Here is a 19,241-nt window from a genome sequence, read left to right as displayed (position 1 = left end):
TGTGGCACTTTTTTTATTCTTACTTCTAGTTTTCACTTGAAAAAGAAAATGGAGAGAAGCAACAAGGCCTCCTATTCTTCTCAGACAGAGGCATAATATGTGTCTGATATTAATACATCTAAATTTGCTATAGATACCCCAGTTATTTTCCCTTCTGAGAAAAGTTATTACTTACGTCATAAGTGGAAGCAAATACTCCTTTGAATAGCTGCATTTTTTGCCTCCTGCTGAAAAAGTGGCTGTGTGCTTGTTTTGGAGTGAAAAAAGTCTAGAAATTACTGGATCCTTACTGAGAATGTAGCATAAGAGTCTGGAGTTATTCTAATAATAATAATAATAATAATAATAAACTCTCTGTGACCAAGGCTGCAGGTAAACAATTCTGTTTTCTTTGTACAAGTAAAGCAGCAGCTTGTAGTTACCCATCTGAGTGTGCAGAGAGCTGACTTGATGAGGGAGTATCTGACAGGTTCATTCCTCATTTACCAGCTCAATACAGGCCTTTTTGTTTGGAACAGGATTTGTAGAACCCTCCCCTAAAGAAACCAATGTTATCCAGGATAGAGAGACAACTGTTAGAACAATGTTCTGAAATGTGAGCTTGGGCCCTTTCCTTTTTTCCTTTTTTCCTTTTTTCCTTTTTTCCTTTTTTCCTTTTTTCCTTTTTTTCCTTTTTTTCCTTTTTTCCTTTTTTCCTTTTTTCCTTTTTTCCTTTTTTCCTTTTTTCCTTTTTTCCTTTTTTCCTTTTTTCCTTTTTTCCTTTTTTTCCCTCGTTCCCTTTTTCCCTTTTTCCCTTTTTCCCTTTTTCCCTTTTTCCCTCTTTCCCTTTTCCCTCTTTCCCTTTTTCCCTCTTTCCCTTTTTCCCTTTTTCCCTTTTTCCCTTTTTCCCTTTTTTCCCTTTTTCCCTTTTTCCCTTTTTCCCTTTTTCCCTTTTTCCCTTTTTCCCTTTTTTCCCTTTTCTCTTTTACCCTTTTCCCTTTCTCCATCTGAGATAGCCACCTGCCAAGTTGTTTCTGGGTGATTAAGTTGGAAATTTTGGAAATAAGGGAGCTAGGCAGGAGGGAAAGCTTTTTAGACTGAGATACGAAGCATGGTTTAGGTGTGTGACTCACAGTAGGAAAACACTATTTGCCTCCTTTAATAATAGCTGGGTTTTTGTATCATGAATTGTTTGCAGATTAATATTAGGCTTTGGGGGTGAGCAGTCCTGTGTTGCACATTTGGATTTCTACTTTCATGTTTTCTTCAGAACACAGGGGCACATAGCTGTAGATGTGCAAATTTAAAAATGACATTGTAAGCTTATTATTTTCTTGTTTTAATTTAGGAAAATAAAGAAGCTGAATATGAAAAGCTGATCCTTGCTTTAAGAAAGGAACAAAATATTTATTCTACACTAGTGAAGACCTTCAAAGAATCTGATAGGTAAGAATGTTATCAATTTTGGTAGATAATCTATACTCAAAGGGCAGAAGTCAATAGTTGTGAAAACAGGAGCAGCTTAACTGGGGTGGTGATTGTTTTGTACCTGTCAGTTGTTCATAAGGCATAAACTGTCAGCAGTAATCTCTTTAAATGATAAATTTAAGAACTCCACATTTTAGAAAGAAATCTGTGGCCTACTTTGTATCCTGTTGTTGCTTGGCAATTGAGGAGGAGGCATTATGTTAAAATAAAGAAAATTCTTAGCCTTTAGTTAAAGTAATTTAAAAATTTCATTTTAAAATTACTATTATAATTACAAATATCTTAATTAGGTATTGGTAGCATTTGAGTGCTAGTTCCACAGCAATTTGCAGAGGAAGCAACAATGATTCAACTGGAGAGCTGGAAGTAGGAGGCAGGGCTTTATCATTTCTTCTCCTCATAGTTTTTTGGGCTATGATGTGCTGTAAATCTCATCAAGGAAGACTTGAACCACCAGAGTTCTGGGCAGCTGATAAACAAGCCCTGCAGATGAATTCAGCATCCTCATTTGTGTAATTGCCATCAGCAGTGACATGGACTTTGGGCAAACATCTGTTTTCTAGCTGACATATATTCTTTTAGATGTTATTTATTTCAAGCAACCTGGATGATTATTTTTCAAAGTAAGCTGCTGGATGTCAGAACCAAAACGTTTCTTGTCTCTCTAAGCAGGGAATCAATATTTTTTCTTATAAAATCTTTAACTCGTGACATGGAGAAAATTTGCCTACTTAGCTTCTAGTTTTTGTTTGATTTTGTTCTTAATTTTTTTGCTGAGCATGTAAGAGCTCTGTCTTCAAAGACACTCTTGGGTGAGGGAGAACTGGTTAAAGCCATGATTTCTTGTGCAGGAAACACTGACAGCCTCACACTTGTCACAAGACAATCTGAGAGTCTTTTCATACACATTGCCTTTTAGTTCATGTGTTTCTACAATATGCTGTTTCTCTCTTGTGAGTCTGATACGTTCTGTGTTCCTGTATAATATCCTGAAAGATGGATTTAAATTTTTTTAGAGATTCTTGAATTCTCTGGCATTTTGTGCTGTGGATTGGAGATTCTACAACAGCATCACTTATCCAAGGTTCTGAGTAAAGCAAACGTGACAATAAACAATACAATTAGTTCACTAACACCTTGTTATTTCTTTATTAAATTCAACTTATTTCAGTGTATGAAATTTCAGTTTTAGTGTACTTCAGTATTTTTATGGACTGATCAGAACTGTTTTGTGAATGTTGTGTGAGGGCATGGGTCAGATCTGGCCAGGGACAGCTGGAGGTGCTGAGACTGAGGGACAGTAAATGATGCTAAAGTAAGAGCTTCTGTGTCCACCTTGGAAGAAAGCTGCTTAAGGAATTAGTTCACACTGACAAATTATAATTTGAAAGTTTTGGCATTTACATCCCATTGAGAAATTGAGACAATTTTGACCTTAAAAGGTCTTTTTATAGACTTTCAGATAAATGAAGAAAAAAAGAAGTTATGTGTGGCTGGGTCATATTTTCAATCCATCATGGTGTTTTTCGGATTTTTTTCTGAAGTGTAGCAACAGATTATAAGATATAGTTCTGTAGCAAGGAAACAAAGTTTCCATGGTCACCATATAATGGAATACACAGACCCATCAGTGTAACGTGGTAATGGTATTTTTCTGACATACTTCTCAAAAGTTAGTAATTTTGATTTTCCTTACAAAAATTACAGAGAAGTTGGCTGATAGGGTGTATCTGTCACATTTAAGCTGATTTACAGGCTCAAAACAGCAAGAAAAGGATATAAATGTAAAGGATTAGCCTCTCTGTTCTATGTAGAGAATTTTTGATTCTTATGCATTAAAATGATGTGATGAAAACCAGTGATGGCAAATCTGAAATTGGCTCTTTGTGGAAGCCTGGATGTATGGAAGGTGCAGAGGTGCATTATTTTGACGTGAATCTTAAAGGTTTTTTTCTGTTTTGATTTGTTTGTTGATTTTGGTTATTTGTTTGCTTTTTTTTTTTTAGTATAAACAGCTTGCAAACAGAGCTAAACAACATTTTCCTGCTGCGAAAACAGCTGGAGGAGGATGTTTTAGCTAATAGGAACCTGCAGAAGGTCTTAGAGGATCAGATTAAGGACATGAAAACCCGACAAGGTTTGTACATGTCTGCAGCCCATCCCTTTTCTGCAACTTCTTGCTCAAAAGAGAACTGGTTTTATTACAGTTTACTGTGATGGAGAAGTGTTTGAGGGTAAAAAAAAAAAAAAGTTTTGAAAAGGCTTCTTTTCAGCTTTCTATACTGAAAATTATTTGGGGGATTTGTAGCAGAGCATCTTTGAGCAATCAAGGCAAATACAAAGGGACAGCTTTTTCTCTCTCTGTGCACCAAATGTTAGTAATTCTGTGGCAATTCTGCTGCAATGATCGTTTTAAGTTGCCTACAATTTTGTACCCATGGGATTTACTGTTTTCTGCAGAAGTCAGAAATTCCTCTCTTTGAATAGATCTGTAGCCATGGGATCACTTTCTGACCATGGAATGTAATTATTTCACAACACATTGGTAAAGAGCTCGTGTCTTGGGAAGTGGCTAGACTCCTCCTAACAGAAGTAGTATTTCCAGAGGAAATAAAAATAGCCAGAGGTGGTGATATTATTTGATTCAGAAATAATAGAGCTTTTAAATACAACTTATCTTTCAGCTTTTTTTATTGTACTTCTTTGGAGGTTGTTTTAGTATATATTTAGGTACAGAAAAGAACAATGTAAGTGAGCGTTGTTAAATATATTTTACTGCATATGTACAAATGTATCTGTTTATCCCATAAGGGACATATAAATAACAACAAAGCCTGTTCACTTACCCCTTTCAACTTAGATTTTCAGTTTTAGCATCAGTACCTCGACAGCTCTGATAAGTGACAAAAGGTAAACTGATTCTGGTCTGGTTTCCAGTCTCAAAAGCACAGAGATGCTGAACAGCCAGAAGGTCCTGTGGATACTCCTGGTTTTCAAGAGCTGTTGTGAGGATGAGGCTGGTAGGAATGAGTGCTCTGAAAGTTAGGAACCATTTGTGAAGCTTTGGGTCCTTGCCACAGCCAAGGCATCAGAGTCAGAGCTGGGAGTATGGCTTGGATGTCTCTTCTTTGTCCTAATTCAGATATGCTTTCTTTCTGTCTAATGAGATGTAGGCATAGAATTAGCTGTAATCTATATTGTAAATGAACAGGGGTTTATTGAAACATCACAAACCCATTCCTGCAGTTATAGAGGAAATAAATAAGTAGCTATTTTCAATGCAATTAATGCAATCTTTTGACCCAAAAGCAAAATAAATTCAATAACTCTGTCTAAGCAGACATTTTGCCTTGAGACCTTCAGTTCATTGTCATAAAAATAGAGTTAAAACAGAATAACTATTCTTGCCTTACTTATCCCTTCTAAAAAATATTTCTAATTGTAATGCTAAATATGCAAATTGTGACTCAGAATTACATTCACAACTCATGCTGATAACCACAGAAAAAACAGCCACAGAAAATACAGCGACCATGTGTCAGAAGCACAAAGAAATATGAGAACAAAATCCGTTTAATTAAACAGAATTCTTATTTTGGGGGATGAAACATTTTAACTGGCTTCCCACAGACCTACTAGTAGGTGCTTACTTGAAAAGTCCTGTCTTTGTATATTATGCTGTGTTTTCCTGCAAGTAGAGTTTCTGAAATAATTCCTGCCCTTGGTTATTTTGACAGATGAAACATTATCTTTCTGTGGAGATCAAACATCTTACATGAGTATCTGTTTGGGAGAGCAAGATCATTTAAGTGTACAGATAGACCAGCTGTCTCTTGAGGAACTTAAGAAAAAGGTATTGATGGGTTTTATTATTTACTGTTTCTTAATTCTATTTCATTTATATTTTGTGCAAATCACAAAAAGGTTTATTTAGGTAATTCTGAAAGGGTTTGAAGTTCTTATCTCAGTGGAAGCAGTAACTGTAATTTATATGTCTGTATAGCACACTCCATCCCAGAGTTTGCAAGTCTTTTTATAAATATGGCATGTTATAAAATAACCCTGAGGTAGGTTAGTGTTATCTCCATGCTTTGTAAGGAGAACTGAAATTCACAGAGGTTAAATGTGCAGATCACTGTCACACAATAAAGTAGTATTGGAGGAACTTGTTCTGCTGACTTCTTATCCTGTGCAGTGATCTCTGATCCATGAACAAATAAATTTATGATAAGGAATTCTTTTGAATATGGAAATTTGGGCATGAAGATAAGCAAATTCTTATGTTGAAAATCTGAAGGTGGGTAATCTGAAGGGAAGAAATTTGCTTTATACTGAGCAGGTGTCAATAAAAATAGCCCCAGATTATGTCCCAGGCTCATTCTGGGGTTCTAACACTTATATCTCTGAACATAGTTTTTTCCATAGGTTCAGAGACTCTCTCAATAGCAAATGGAATTTATAAACCATTTCTTACTTGAAAAAGAGTTTGTAGACCTGAAAGCTGATCTTTTTTTCCCAATTATCTTAATTTGTGTGATAATAATACACCACTTTGTTCTGCACACATTGCCTTCTGGAGATACTGCAGATTCTGTGATAGCAGTGCCAGTTCAGGAGTTTTGAACATGATTGTTCATTCAGATTTTTTATTTGTGAACTACTCAAATGTGATTTTTAAAAGATGTTTGAGATGGACAAACAGCTTGTTTCTGAAAGCTGCTTTTCTCCCTATAATGTTGTTTTCTGTTGCAATAAAATTTTTCTTCTTAGATCAGCCTGTTGGTGTGAGGTGCCCTCAGGTCTCTTCTTGCTGCTGAGTCTTACAACTGGATACCTCAATGTAATAACGTGGCTGGAAATGAGAGTCTTACAAGTTAGGATTTCTTGAACACAAACTCAGGAATCATGTTTTTATACACAGGGAGATTGCTTCATGAGCAGATAGAGAAGCCCAGCTCTGCAGTTTGGTTTAGCTGGAGAGTTATACATCATCATTTGTTTTCATACAGGATGGATGTTAGCAGTTTTGCTTTTCTTCCTTTGGTTACTTAGGTTACTGATCTTCTCTTGATGGTTAAGGATCTGCAGTCAGTTAATCAAGAACTTAAGAAGAAGCACCTTGGACTTTGTACAACAGATTCTCAAGGGAAGGAGGCCCTAAAAATATTAAACCACAGCGAGGTAGGTTTTCTGTGTTCAAGTAGTGAATCTGATTCTCACATCTAATCTGCCTTGTGGAATCACAGCAGTACAGAATGCCTGCAAAACCCTCGGGACTTAGGCTGCTAATTCCTTATAATAACTTTTTTAATTACTGATGTAAACAGCTTTAAGTTGTTAGTACAACAGAGAATCAGCTCATTGCAAGTATTCAGTGATGTGTCAAGTTGATTTAAGGAGACAGTGTACACATTAAAATATTAATTGGGTCTATAACAGACTTGTTTTGCCAGTTTGAAAGGGGAGAAAATAGTTAATTTTACATAGAAAGCAGTGTCTTATATAGAATTTTAACTACTACTGAATGTTGGCTTGTCTGCTGTTCAAGTTATTTTGACACTATCTAATTCTGTCAGAGCATAGTTCAGATCTCCTCTACATCCACAAAACAACCAGGGTTCCCCATGGCCAGAAAAGAAAGGGTAGCACTTTGGGTCACTTAAATGCAGGGTTGTTCCTACAATTAGAAGTATATGAAGCAGTGGCCAGTGTTGTGGTAGGTAGCTGAGAGGTCTAAGGGGGTAATCATTGCTGGGTGGTTTTTTCTTCTGCCCAAAGCAAAGTCTTGTTTTGGCTGTGGGGAAGAAGAGGTCTTGGCAAAACACTTCCACTGAGAAACATTTAGGATGCTGAGGTCCAAGTGTGTGTGCATGATGAAGAAAATTCAGGAGGCTCTGGAGGTTCTAGTGAACCCTCCAGCTTGTTACAAAACATTAATTGAAATGTGGCTGGTACTACTTTTCTCTAAATGGATGTGATTTTTGCTTTCAGCTACACTGTTCTTGTGCACCACATATAAATAAAAATTTAAAAGGAAGAATGATGGTGCTGGTATTTTCTATTTTGAATTTCTAAATCTAAATTAAACTCAAAAAGAACAAAATATTAAGAGTGGTTTGGATCAGATATGTGTAGGGATCACCTAATTCTAGAACTGGGACTGTGGTATTGATTTTTCTTCAGGACTGGGGAAAAAGAGTCATGTCTTTCACTCTATGTGCTGCAGATGCACTGGGAGCCATCATCAAAAGTGACAAAATACTCTTGCTTTTTCAAGCCATAAATCATATTACTTTTAATTGAAATATGTTTTAAATGATAGATCGATTTTTAGGGGTGCCGTGGCTTTTATTAAACGAATGGATTTCCATGTTACTCCAATAGGTTTGCATGAAAAGCTGTGGGAAATCAGTTTCCAGGGCTGCATTTTGTAGTTTTTCAGCAATTTGCCTCCTCACCCTGCAGAGGGTGCTGCACCCCCACTGATGCCAGAGTTCATCCCAAAGGAGTTCGTGTCCTGTGCTGGGATGATCCTGGCAAGAGTCTGTACTCCTGCATTTGCCTGGCATGAAAAGCACATGTAGGGCTACTTAGTTAAGAAGCTGCCTGCCTGAGATTAGATGTAGGATGGCAGAGAGTGAAGCTTCTAACATATAAATAAACCTCAAAATTCTGATAAAGGAAATTAGTAAAATAGTGTATTTTAACCTATGCCTGATAATAGTACTATGGAGCTCAATATTTAAAGGATCTGTAATAAAAGGTTTTAATTTCTAAAAGGTACCATTTTAACAGTCTGGGCAGCAAGCAGCTACCTGATTTTGGGTTATGGATTGTGACAACAGTGTTTTGCATATTAATAACCATTGTCAAAAAAACCCTAAGCTCTGTTTTTTGTGTGTATTTTGAGCTGGAATTTGTTGGCAGGTAGTGCTGAGGTGACACTAACATATGTGCTATAAGAGGAATTTGGACAGACACGGGGAGATGTATCCTTCTAAGGTTCTTAAAATGAGCTTTTTTTTTCCTTTGCAAAGCTGGGGCACAAATCAGATGAATCTGCATGTTGGTGCCTCTGCAGGGCACCTCCCAAAGGTCTGACAGCCTCTAGTTCTCTTATTTCTTGGCTTCATGTTTGGAAGAGAGGGAGAAGAAGGGGAGGAAAAGGTTGTTTTTGTACTGTCCTTTGAACATCTGCTTTCTCTGAGAGAAGCAGCCTCTGATTTCAGCCTCCAGGGCTCCAGGGATCTCTGCAAACCAAGCATATCAGTGGTTCATTTAGGAAAAACATTCTCAAGGTTTTCAGTCTTCAAGGTAATACTTGAAACAGGCAGCTTATTCTGGGAGGCTTTTTTTTTCCTGGCCTTAAGACACTTCTTTTAATATTTTGTTGAACATTAGGTTGTGTTCCTTGGAGCACAGAAAGTTTCTTTTCAGCCTGCCAGACACAGGACCCTAGGAGCAGCCTCAGGCTGCAGTCATTTGTTGTGCTGTAGCCTGTTGGTTCTTAGCTAACAGTTCTCAGGAGCATCACTGACTACCCCAAATACTGGCCTGGGAAAAGCAAATTCTAAATGATGTTGAGTCTTAAAAGGTAGTTGCATGAAGTGGAAAAGCTATATATGTAAATAAGCTTAATTTTAATACACAGATGCAGGGTTTGACCTTATGCCCTTGCTATATACCACAGTACTGTGTGTGTCTTCCTCCAGATCCCAGATTGTCTTTGCTTTGTGTTGCCTTAGAAAACCACGTCTGAGTGAAAGACCAAAATAATTCAATCATGACTGGGAAGTTAGTTTTCAATATAGATTTCTGATAGTAAAAGGCAAATATATTAACATGCAGCATCATTTGATTTCTGCCTTTAAAAAATCATGCTTAAAACCAGTGAGTTGCTTATATTGCTAGGGATTGGAAGATAAAAAGGCTTTTCTCATTTATTTTATATATATATATATATATATATACAGGCATGCATTCTATGCATACTCAATTAAAAAAACCCAAAACCCACATGTGCACTCAATTCCCAGTGCACTCAATTAAGAAACAAAAATAACCCTCCCTGGAGAATCCTTTTTGTCCACGATTGGACTGACAAGCTGTGAGCCAGGACTTTCCAGCATGTGATACTGGGGAAACAGGTTTCTTTTCTCATGTCTCAAGCTTCAGCACAGGGCTGTGTATCCATAGCAGCTATAAATCACACATCCACAACCCCTAGACACCAGTTTCTTTCCCTCCAGTCTGTCATCTGAGTCTGTACCTATAATCTCAATTTTATGTAATTACGCTCAAGATTCGGCTTTTCTTGCCTTAAGGAAGCTTTTCTTTAGCCCAAGTCATACTAAAATATGACTCTTACACACAGCAGTGCTATATTATTGTCAGAAGTGCTTGGAGACTAAAATTTTTATCTCATGCAAGTTTGAAACCACTGTGATGCATCCTACCTGTGGCTTTGGCATATTGAGCATAGCAGTGCTGGTATTTACCATCACTCTCACTTATTTCTACTACATAATGAGGTTCTGGCAGCAAAGATCTTGAATAACTGATCTTTTTCTATTAGATTGGGAAATATTACTATAAAACAAGATGATGTAAGCATTCAATCTGGTCTTTCCACAGGGGAGTGGTGAAAATATTCTCAGTTTCTGGGCTCACTTTCACTTAGGTAGATGTCAGGAACTTGGGTTCTGCTAGGAATAAAGCTGATTTTTCCTCCCCTTTTTTGCTCAGGAAATACCTAACCATGGGAGATGGATTGGGTTCTGTGGCAAATGGGGAGAAAAAAGTTGATTTGGTACCAGTTGCTACAAATTAGCAAGTTTAGGCAAGACAGAGTAGGTTGTAACCTTCAGTGTTAGAGTAAATCTTTTCAGTATATAGCAAACTACATGTGCTTTGTTTTAAAAACATTTATTTCTTGGAGAAGAGCCTGAATTGTGTAGCAAATGAAAATAAATTCTGGAAATTGGAAAAGACACAATGAGAACATGACCGAAGATACAGAGATCCTTTATCAGAAGAGGTTAAGTGATTTTTATTTTTGTTGTAAATTCCAAGGAGAAAGAACTAAATAAAAATGAAGGAATGTGTAAGATAGAGTTTCACTGCATTTAATGAGTCATTCTTGGTTTATATATTAATTTCCTTTGATCTTGTTGAAGGAATCTAATTCAGTGTTTGTTACTTTGTATTACAGGCTTTTTTTATTTTTCTTTTAAGACATGTCACTGACTTATTTATGCATGTTTCATATCACAGTATTTTTTTTTGTTCTGTGCTACATTTTCACATCATTCCATACTTTGTGTAGTGTCTTGAAATAACAGGGGAGCCTGTGATGCAGACTGAAGGTGGTGACAATGACAGAAAGGTGCAGACCCCTCAGCATCCAGAGAGGGTCAGTCAGGTAGGACTCCACTCTGGGTACATTGTTACACTACTCTTTCCTCTGCATGCCTTTAAAAATCCTAATTTCTTAGAACACAGCCTTTTGCAAACAAAGCATATCTGCTTGGTATCTGACTTTGCTTTTAACTAATTGCTCTCTTAAGAGTTTCTGAAAGCTTTTTCTTGTATTTTTCTGCTGCTGGGGTTTTTGCCTTTGGGATGGCTTTCCTTCTGGTCTTTGTTTTCTCTTGTTTGAGTACCAATAATCCTCCTTAATGGGGATGACAAAGTCCCTTGAAACTGTGTTTCTTTACATGCACACAGACACACTGATCTTCAGCCTCCATTGCAGTCAGGCCTGTAGTGCAAATTGTATAAATAAGATTCACTTGCTACCATGATTGAGGAAAAAAATACTACAGAGTCTTCTTTAGGGTTGAAATTCTTGGTGTCCTGAAAACTTGTTGTCTGTATTTTCATGCCTACAAGAGTCTCATATCCTCTTATTCTATAATTCAAAAGCAATGTGGAATCATAAAATAATTCAGGTTGCAAGGGATGTTAGAGGATCATAGAGTACAATTAAAGTTGAACTTTCTGCTTTAAAAATTATAACATGCAAAAAAGCAAGACAAAATGGGGCATTTTAATTAGTAATATTGAAGAATAAGGTTCTGTTCAGTTTGTCATTTCTGTGTTTTTTCTGTTTACTAGGTATGCCTTCAGGTTTCTTTGGATTTTCCTTCTGATCTGGATAAACAGGTAAGTAATGTATTGTAAAGGTTCTCCTGACTCTTAAACATCTTGGCCTCTGGCTGCTGCTGTCTGCTGCTGGAAACTGTGTCCAAAGGAGCCCAGTATAAATTCCCACATAACTGGTACAGTAGAGGACACATCTATGGTGTTGCATACAAAAAGTTGGCAGTTTGTAAATACTTAAAGTTGCATCCTGTTCAGGGCTTACATCTGGAGAGCCTGGGACAGACTTTGGGTGCTGTAAAGAGAGGTGATGCAAAAGGGAACTAAGGAAAAATGAGCAGAACTCTGCAGGCAACATTCCAGAAGTCTGCTAGCTATTCACAGATAAAGACCTTCAGGGAAATCTACTTACTACTAAGCAACTGATCACTATGAATTAATCATATGAAAGAGATGTTAATCAGTTTTTCTATTAATAAATAGTAAGTGAAATGTCTGTGGATGCTTCTTAATGTAGATAAAGAGCTTCAGGAATTACAAAACCCAATCACAAAGAGATTATAGCCCTCAATTTATTTAGTAGAACATTGCATACCTGTGTAATAATAAAATGTTTTCAATTTTTTAACAGATAACTCCATCAGGTTGTTCAGAGACTTTCTGCAAAGACAGACATTACAGGAGTCCAAACAAGCCTCAGTTGGAACACGATACAACTGGCAGAGTAGGAATGAGTGAACATGAAACAGAAGAGAATTTACTCACACATCTTTTAAGAGAAAATAGAACATCTGTACTGGAATCTACGTAAGTATGAGGGATATGCACTGCTTTTGACAGTATTTCTACTTGAGAAGAGAATAAAGTAATTTTGCTAAAGTGAATTTAGATAATGGCACTGCCTAATTTACCTGAGAGATTGGCAAGGCGCCTTCAGAGCCATTTTAGTCTATCATGCAATTAGGTAATTAGGAAACATACTATCAGTAGAAATCCTTATGAAAAAGCCATTACAAGAAAAAAAGTCTTCAAACTTACTGATACATGGAGCTTTACTGTAGGAATTGGTTGTTTTCAAGATGGGATCTAGAAGTGTTAAAGGGCTCAGATAATATTAAATGGTAATTTAAAAAAAAAAAAAAAAAAAGAAGTATTTGAGAGCACAGGCCAGTGAAAAGTGGTGTGGTGGAAGGGGTGAGACTGTACTGCTAAGGAAATAGGGGTGGAGAAAATGGGGTTCCAATGACTTCTAGAGGGTTAATTTTCAGTGGACATCACTCTGCTTTGTGGCCGTTGCCAGAGGTTTGCTCTCTCTCAGCAGCATTTTTTGAGTCTGAGCCCATGTCCTGCAGTTGACCCATTGGTTATTCTGGTACTCACTTGTAGGACTGTGCTGAGAACTGTGTTGGAAGTACTTAGGTCACTTTTCAAGCAGGAGAGGATGCTTGTGTGACTAACCCTGTGTAAGCCCTAGCACAGCCAGTGGTTTTTGAGCACGTGTGACACTACTGGTTTGATCAGTTCCCAGCTGAAATGCTCATTTCCATAGAAACCAAACAATAGTAAGCAAGAAAAGAGTATGTAGAAAAAAACCCACTCCCATTAGTTTTGTTTCCCCAGTTCCATGCTTACACTATTTAATCTCCTGGTTGAAAACTGAGTTAAAGCTCTGCTGGAGATAACTCATTTTCCTTGCCTGTTTCTCTCCACGCTGTAGTGACCACGTTCAGCATTCTGAGACATTTTTCAGTACTCACCAGTGCTGCTACTTCAGCTCACCATAGTGGTCTCTGGAGAGACCTTCCACATATGTTGTGCTCAGCAGTGCTGGTAGCTGTAATTCCCTATGGAATTACACAAATCAAATCCTGTTTTCTGTGTTCAGCATGCACAGGACTCCAGTCAAGCAATTCTTTATTTTTATATTACTATTTTAAACTCTTCAACACACACATAAATGGTCTTAGTTGTCAAAGCACGAGTTAGTGGTAACTACAGAGATACTATTCTCTTAGAGGATGAACAGATAACATTGCTTTATTTGTTAACTTTACTTAAAAGTCTGTAAATGAGTGTTTCTAGCCACCATCATGTTTACCACTCTAGTGTGTAATCTTTTCAATGTTCAGCTACAAATGATGAGACTGACTGGTGATGAGCCTGTATTTTGCATAACAATTCTCACTAATGACATTAGATGCCAGAGAAAGACATAAAAAGCCCAGTTAGCTCCTACCATTTGCTATTCAAATGCAGTTATTTGACATGCTGGTTTATATGTTTAGTGGCACAAACAGCTCTCTATTGGATTAATGAAATTATCTGTAGAATTTGAAGGCTTGCTTATGTTTTAAATGTGTCTTATTTGGCTCCAGTTTCACTTAAAACATGGCTTTCCAAACTGTTTTCCATGGACCATTAGTTATCTGTGGGGCAGTTTGGTGGTGGGTATTGAGTTGTGTTTGCAGACTTTTGGCTGCAGTCTCAGTTTCCATCTTCCCTCTTACATTAGAAATATATGAAGGGATAGATTTTCAGAAAAAATCAACCTCTAGAGTATTCTGTAGGTTTGGTAGAATTTTATTTTTGAAGGTAGTTGAATCAGAGTAAACCCTTTTGAAAATCCATTCCTGCTTTTTTATTGCTATGCTCTGTAAGCAAGTGATGTAGTTACCAAAGGCTTAGTATCTATTAATGAATGGGAAAAGGGATGGTAGAGTCTGTAGAGTCATAAATAGAAGAAAAGCATTGATGAGATAATTTATAATGTAATTCATGTTGAGAAAAGTTTTCAAAAAGTGTTCTTAGTGAGTAATTCATTAGTGAATAAGATGGAATCTCTGGGGAATTTCAAATATGTCAAGACACTGCAAAGTAGTTTCTTAGAAGCTATTGTTTGCTTAAATAAAAATAAAAATTCTTGCCTTTTATTTTCTCTTTCCTGAGTATAGCAGAGAAGAACAAATGAAAATGGTAAATGGACTGTTAGATCATCTGAACACAACTGAGGAAGAATTTTCAAGTGAGGATATAAAGAAAATGGATGAAAAAGATCTTAGGCAAATGATTATTCAACTAAGAGCTGAACTCAAACATTTCAAGCAGGTCAATAAATTCTTAAAGCAGCAAGCAGAATTGAAATCAACTTTTGATGGAAAAGAGAAGCTTTATCCAGATGCAGTGCCACAGATTAATAAGGATATTGAGTTGTTGAAAGTGGAATTGAAAGATGCAGATACACAAACAATGACTATTGAGAGTAATGTCATGAGATTCAAACATGAAGGCAAAAACAGAGCCTTAGAAGAAAAAACAAAATATTCACCATTAAATGCAGAAAGAGAACATCAGCAGGAAAATGTGTGTAAAAAGGGCAAACAGCATGAAAGGCTTTTTTCTACAAGGAGAACAAATGAAGTAAGTTTATTTAAGATTCTCTTTTTGGTACTTAGGGAATAGATGTATAAAAGAGAACATTATGTTTCATTTCTATTCTTAAATCTTTCTTTTGTGTAATTTTTAAAATTAGGAAAAGAGATATAAGGCAAATATATTTTAGATAATTGTTCGTAATGTTCAGAGCTTTTTATCATGTACTTCAGTCTGCTTTAGAACTTTAATTAATTGAATTTCAATCCACAATGGGACCAGATACTAGTAAATAGTACAGCTTTTGGAAAAAGAGAGAGTTTATTGCATAATGCTCTGATTCTGTACTACCTGGTATCTCTACATAGATGTTCATAACAGGCAGAACCAGAGCATTTGAACTGGTGGCTTATTAAGTTTAAAGGCAAATGCATTCTCCAAAATTGAAGACATGCCTAATGTCTGAGAGAGTGCTGGTCAAGTGTTAATGGTGGATGTCAACAAACTTGAATCTTAATTTTAGGCTTTTATTAACATCCTATCATTGTGTCTTGCTTTTAGGGAAGTATGGCCAGTAATACTCTACAGAACTGGGGGGGGGGGGCATTCTTCAGATTGATTTGGAACCCAAGTGCACACTTGATCTGTTTTCAGAATACAGATGTAATTTGCTTGTGCCAGATAAGTTTCCCAGTGCTTTGTATGCAGGCAGCCTGTGATCCCAAAGAGGTGGGAAAAGAGTGTCTGCTGAAGGGGCCATGTGTGTTGTTTCAGTAGAAGTTATAGAAGCAAAGTTAAAAGTTCTTTGAAGATCTTTGCTCTTGCTGAGCAGACAAAGGAGAGTATTGCTTTTGATTTTGTGCACTGCTAATACAGAAAGTTGTGGCACCTTTTTTGAGGGATGGTTTTCCATGACTTTACTGAGCAAGAAGTTCCTGTGAGCTAGCAATTGGGAGCAACTCATTTGTACTCAGGCTTGTTCCTGTTGGATTCTCTTTTCTAAGGGATTGTAAACCAAGAGATGTTGGTAAGTTCTGTACAGGCACAAACATTTCAGTATAGCTTGGGATTTTAAGGAAAAAATGCTCTTTTGGTCCCTGGCAAATGCCCTAAAAAATTTGTGCTGGTTTTAGTAGTAGGTTGGGATACCCCTTACAAGTCAAAGCTGAAGTAACTCACAAAAACTGCCTTGTATCACCAAACAGTTTGCATGTAATCAAAATCTATCAGAGTATCTTCAAGTACATTCTCAGTCTTTTAAGCTTTCCTTATTGGCAGTAAATCTTCTGCCTTTAAAAAAAATGTTAGGGGAGGGAAGAGGATAATAATGGAGTGTTCTTGGGCTGTTAATGTTCTTAGTCTGTTAGGCACCTGGTCACTGGTGTTTGGCTGCTGTGTTTGGCTGGTGTTTGGCAATAGCTGTTCCTATATCTTTGGGATGCCTTGGCTGGTCTGAGGCTGGGTTGGGTGTGCTCCTCGTCAGTTGTGTTGGTGCTCTCCATGCCATGTGCACAGATGAGGGCAGGCAGAAGTCAGGAAGAATGAAGATGGTAGGAGAGGGGAAGGGTTTTGAGATCCTAGCTGGTCTGTCAGTGAAGATCTGCTTGTGGTGCCTTGCCTAAAACTAAAAACACAGATGATGTCTTAGAGTTGCTGCTTTTGCCTTTCATTGGTGAAGGAGAGTCTATGCTTGCCTTCCTCAAGGACTCTCTAGAGCTCTTTCTGCAATTCTGATCACCAAAATCTCTTTTCCAAGTTCCTGTTTTCACTGAATTTCCATATACTGTTTGAGTCACAGTTTTCCAGATTTCTCTCATGTTTAATGACTTGCAACCTCAGTGTGATCCCTGAGTCAGTTGCTTTAAAAGCTTTCTTGCTTGGCCAATGCAGTGTCTCTCTTGTTTCTTAATGGCTTTTATAAATAATTTCCTGTAGCCAGTTGAACTGGACTTTGGGTAATCTGGGTGATGGATATGTCTGTACAACAGCCCTGAGCCAGCTGGAATTGTTAGCTGTTACCAGTTCAGTTTAGTAAGCTGGAAGCTAGCAGGAAGATCATCCCACCTGGATTTATTTCTCAGCCTCCAAATGCTGCTGCATTCATGTATGTACAAAAGGAATTGAGTGTATCATTAGGAAAATGGAATTTCCTCTTTATTATTTTTAGATTGTGTAAAGACTATAATTGCTAAGAAATGAATGTGGAAAGGTGTTTCAGAATACATTGGGTGGTAAAAGAAATTAGGGGATTTTTGATACTGGTGGAGCAAGTGAACAGGAAAAAAATAGACTAAATCTATCTGAATATGCCATTATTGATTTTTCTTATTATTGCACACAATTCCATAACACTCATCAAAATACAGCATGTTCTTATCTGTTGAAGATAGCAGTATTTTTTTTTTGCTTTGTGGTTTAAACAAGGTTTAAACATGTATTTTATGCAGTCTTCAAAAGGTGAGAGGTTAAAATGCAGTGACTTAAAAAATTTTAACTTCTCCCCCCCAGCTCCAGTGACAGAATGTCTCTTACAGTAGGAAACAGGAATCCTATGGAAGCAATTTATGAAGTGTGTTTGTGAAGGAGCTGTTCTTGTTCATAATTTCTCTAAGCAAAAAAATTTCCTCTGTGGCTGATGCAAAGTTACATTGATTTTCTCAAAGGTGTGAAAGTGGGACTGGTATGAAGTAGGGTCTGTTTGGTGGAGACAAAAGGAACAAAGGAAAATGTGTTCAGGAATTTGGGAAAAATCAAGAGGATCCTCAATTTGAAAAAAAAACCAAAAGAAAACAGTGAGCTGTCAGACATTTATCATATAAATAAGGAGAGCAGCAGTTTGAGAGGCCTGTTTGGGGGTGAAACTGTTTTCCTAGGGCATAGAAAAATTCAGAGTTAAATAAGATGCCTACTGATGAAAATCCTTTGTTAGTCAATGGTGAATTTGCTGTCCTGCTTCATGAGCTGGAAGCTTTTCACTGTTTGGCTGTGGATGCAGAACAGCAGTTACAGAAAACTGAAGTAGTGGGGTAGGATTTTTTCTCTCTTGGATGTTTGTTTTTCACAATACAAGGGTATTGAGATTGTCCTTTTGCAACTACTGTGACAGCTGACTGATCTCACAGGAAAAACTGTATTTTCCTGGAATGTTTTAGTCCTTTACTTACTGTTAGCCAACTCCCTGTTTTATTCTGTGCCTTTTCCAGACTGAATCTCCTGCCCTGCCCAAGAAGTCCCGTCTGCCTGTTCTCTCAAAATCATGCAGACCATTAGGAACTGAGCCTTTCAGCTCCTCTGTGCAGCAGTCAGATTCAAAACCACAGCCTGGTGCCAGGGAACCCTGTGAAGATCTGAGAGCAAGTAAAGTACAAACCAAAGCATTGCAGCCACAAACAAATGGGGAGTTGTTCTTGAGCGAGTCTGTAACTGACCTGCAAGAGGAGCCTGCAGAGGAAAGCACATCAGTCAGAGGTAAATAAAGAGCAGACATAATGACTTGTAATGCTGCTTGAAATAGTGGCTTCTTTTCTTGTAGGAGAAAGTAAAATCAAATCATATTTACATATATACAGTGCTGCTTAATCTTACATTTTCTTGGGTCGACAAATATGATCCTGAGAACCACCTTTTATTTATTTTTTCTTTTTTATTTTTTTTTTCTTTGCTGCTATAATGTAAACCAGCTTCATATAGAATAGGAAATGCTGTGTATGTGTGGCATGAAGCATTATAATAAATGACAGTTTCACAGGGTGCCCCACACATGCAGCTATATATGTCAATGTTCAGGTAAATGGAAAGTTTTCTTTATAGTTACCAAGTGGAATGAAAACTGTCTGTAATGGAGACAGGAGAGTATAACAGTACTGTTTGTTTATACTGCATAAATAAGTTTTTCCACTATTCCACTGCTCAGTCATCCATGCCAGTTTCCAGTGTGTCTGGGTTAATGTAAACTCAATTGTTTATGAACTATGTGGATGGGCTGAGGATGACAAATTGAAGGCAGAGAACAAAAGGTATTCTAGAAAGACATAAAGTGGTAAAAAAAAAATGCACTCTAGCAATCAGATTAAAAATTGAGTAGATATGTAAAAGATAGATGAGTGAGAAAGGAGGTGGAAATATAGGAAATAAAGATTCAACCAAGTGTCAAGTGAGCCACTGTCAAATGCTGAGGTTGCAGAGTCTCTGTTAATGATAACGTCATCGTGGTAAGGGACAGATATAGCACAACTTGATTGCAAATACATCAGCTGATAGGAATACAGCAATTGATTTTAGTAGGTGCAAAATAAGAGTTCTGA

General features: G+C 37.2%; 1 protein-coding gene across 1 annotated transcript in view; it reads left to right on the top strand.

The window, feature by feature from the left end:
- Positions 1 to 19,241, top strand: part of CDK5RAP2 (CDK5 regulatory subunit associated protein 2) — a 69,627-nt gene that overhangs the window by 22,837 nt on the left and 27,549 nt on the right. The window contains exons 15-23 of the mRNA XM_030461460.1: positions 1,328 to 1,425; positions 3,474 to 3,604; positions 5,205 to 5,320; positions 6,520 to 6,648; positions 10,793 to 10,888; positions 11,584 to 11,631; positions 12,200 to 12,375; positions 14,520 to 14,985; positions 18,141 to 18,405. Coding sequence (XP_030317320.1) covers positions 1,328 to 1,425; positions 3,474 to 3,604; positions 5,205 to 5,320; positions 6,520 to 6,648; positions 10,793 to 10,888; positions 11,584 to 11,631; positions 12,200 to 12,375; positions 14,520 to 14,985; positions 18,141 to 18,405 — 1,525 coding nt within the window. The remainder of the gene's footprint in view (positions 1 to 1,327; positions 1,426 to 3,473; positions 3,605 to 5,204; positions 5,321 to 6,519; positions 6,649 to 10,792; positions 10,889 to 11,583; positions 11,632 to 12,199; positions 12,376 to 14,519; positions 14,986 to 18,140; positions 18,406 to 19,241) is intronic.

This window comes from Calypte anna, chromosome 17 (genome assembly GCF_003957555.1).
Source record: "Calypte anna isolate BGI_N300 chromosome 17, bCalAnn1_v1.p, whole genome shotgun sequence".
In the NCBI taxonomy this organism is placed as follows: Eukaryota; Metazoa; Chordata; class Aves; order Apodiformes; family Trochilidae; genus Calypte; species Calypte anna.
This window is presented reverse-complemented; position numbering and strand designations above follow the sequence as displayed.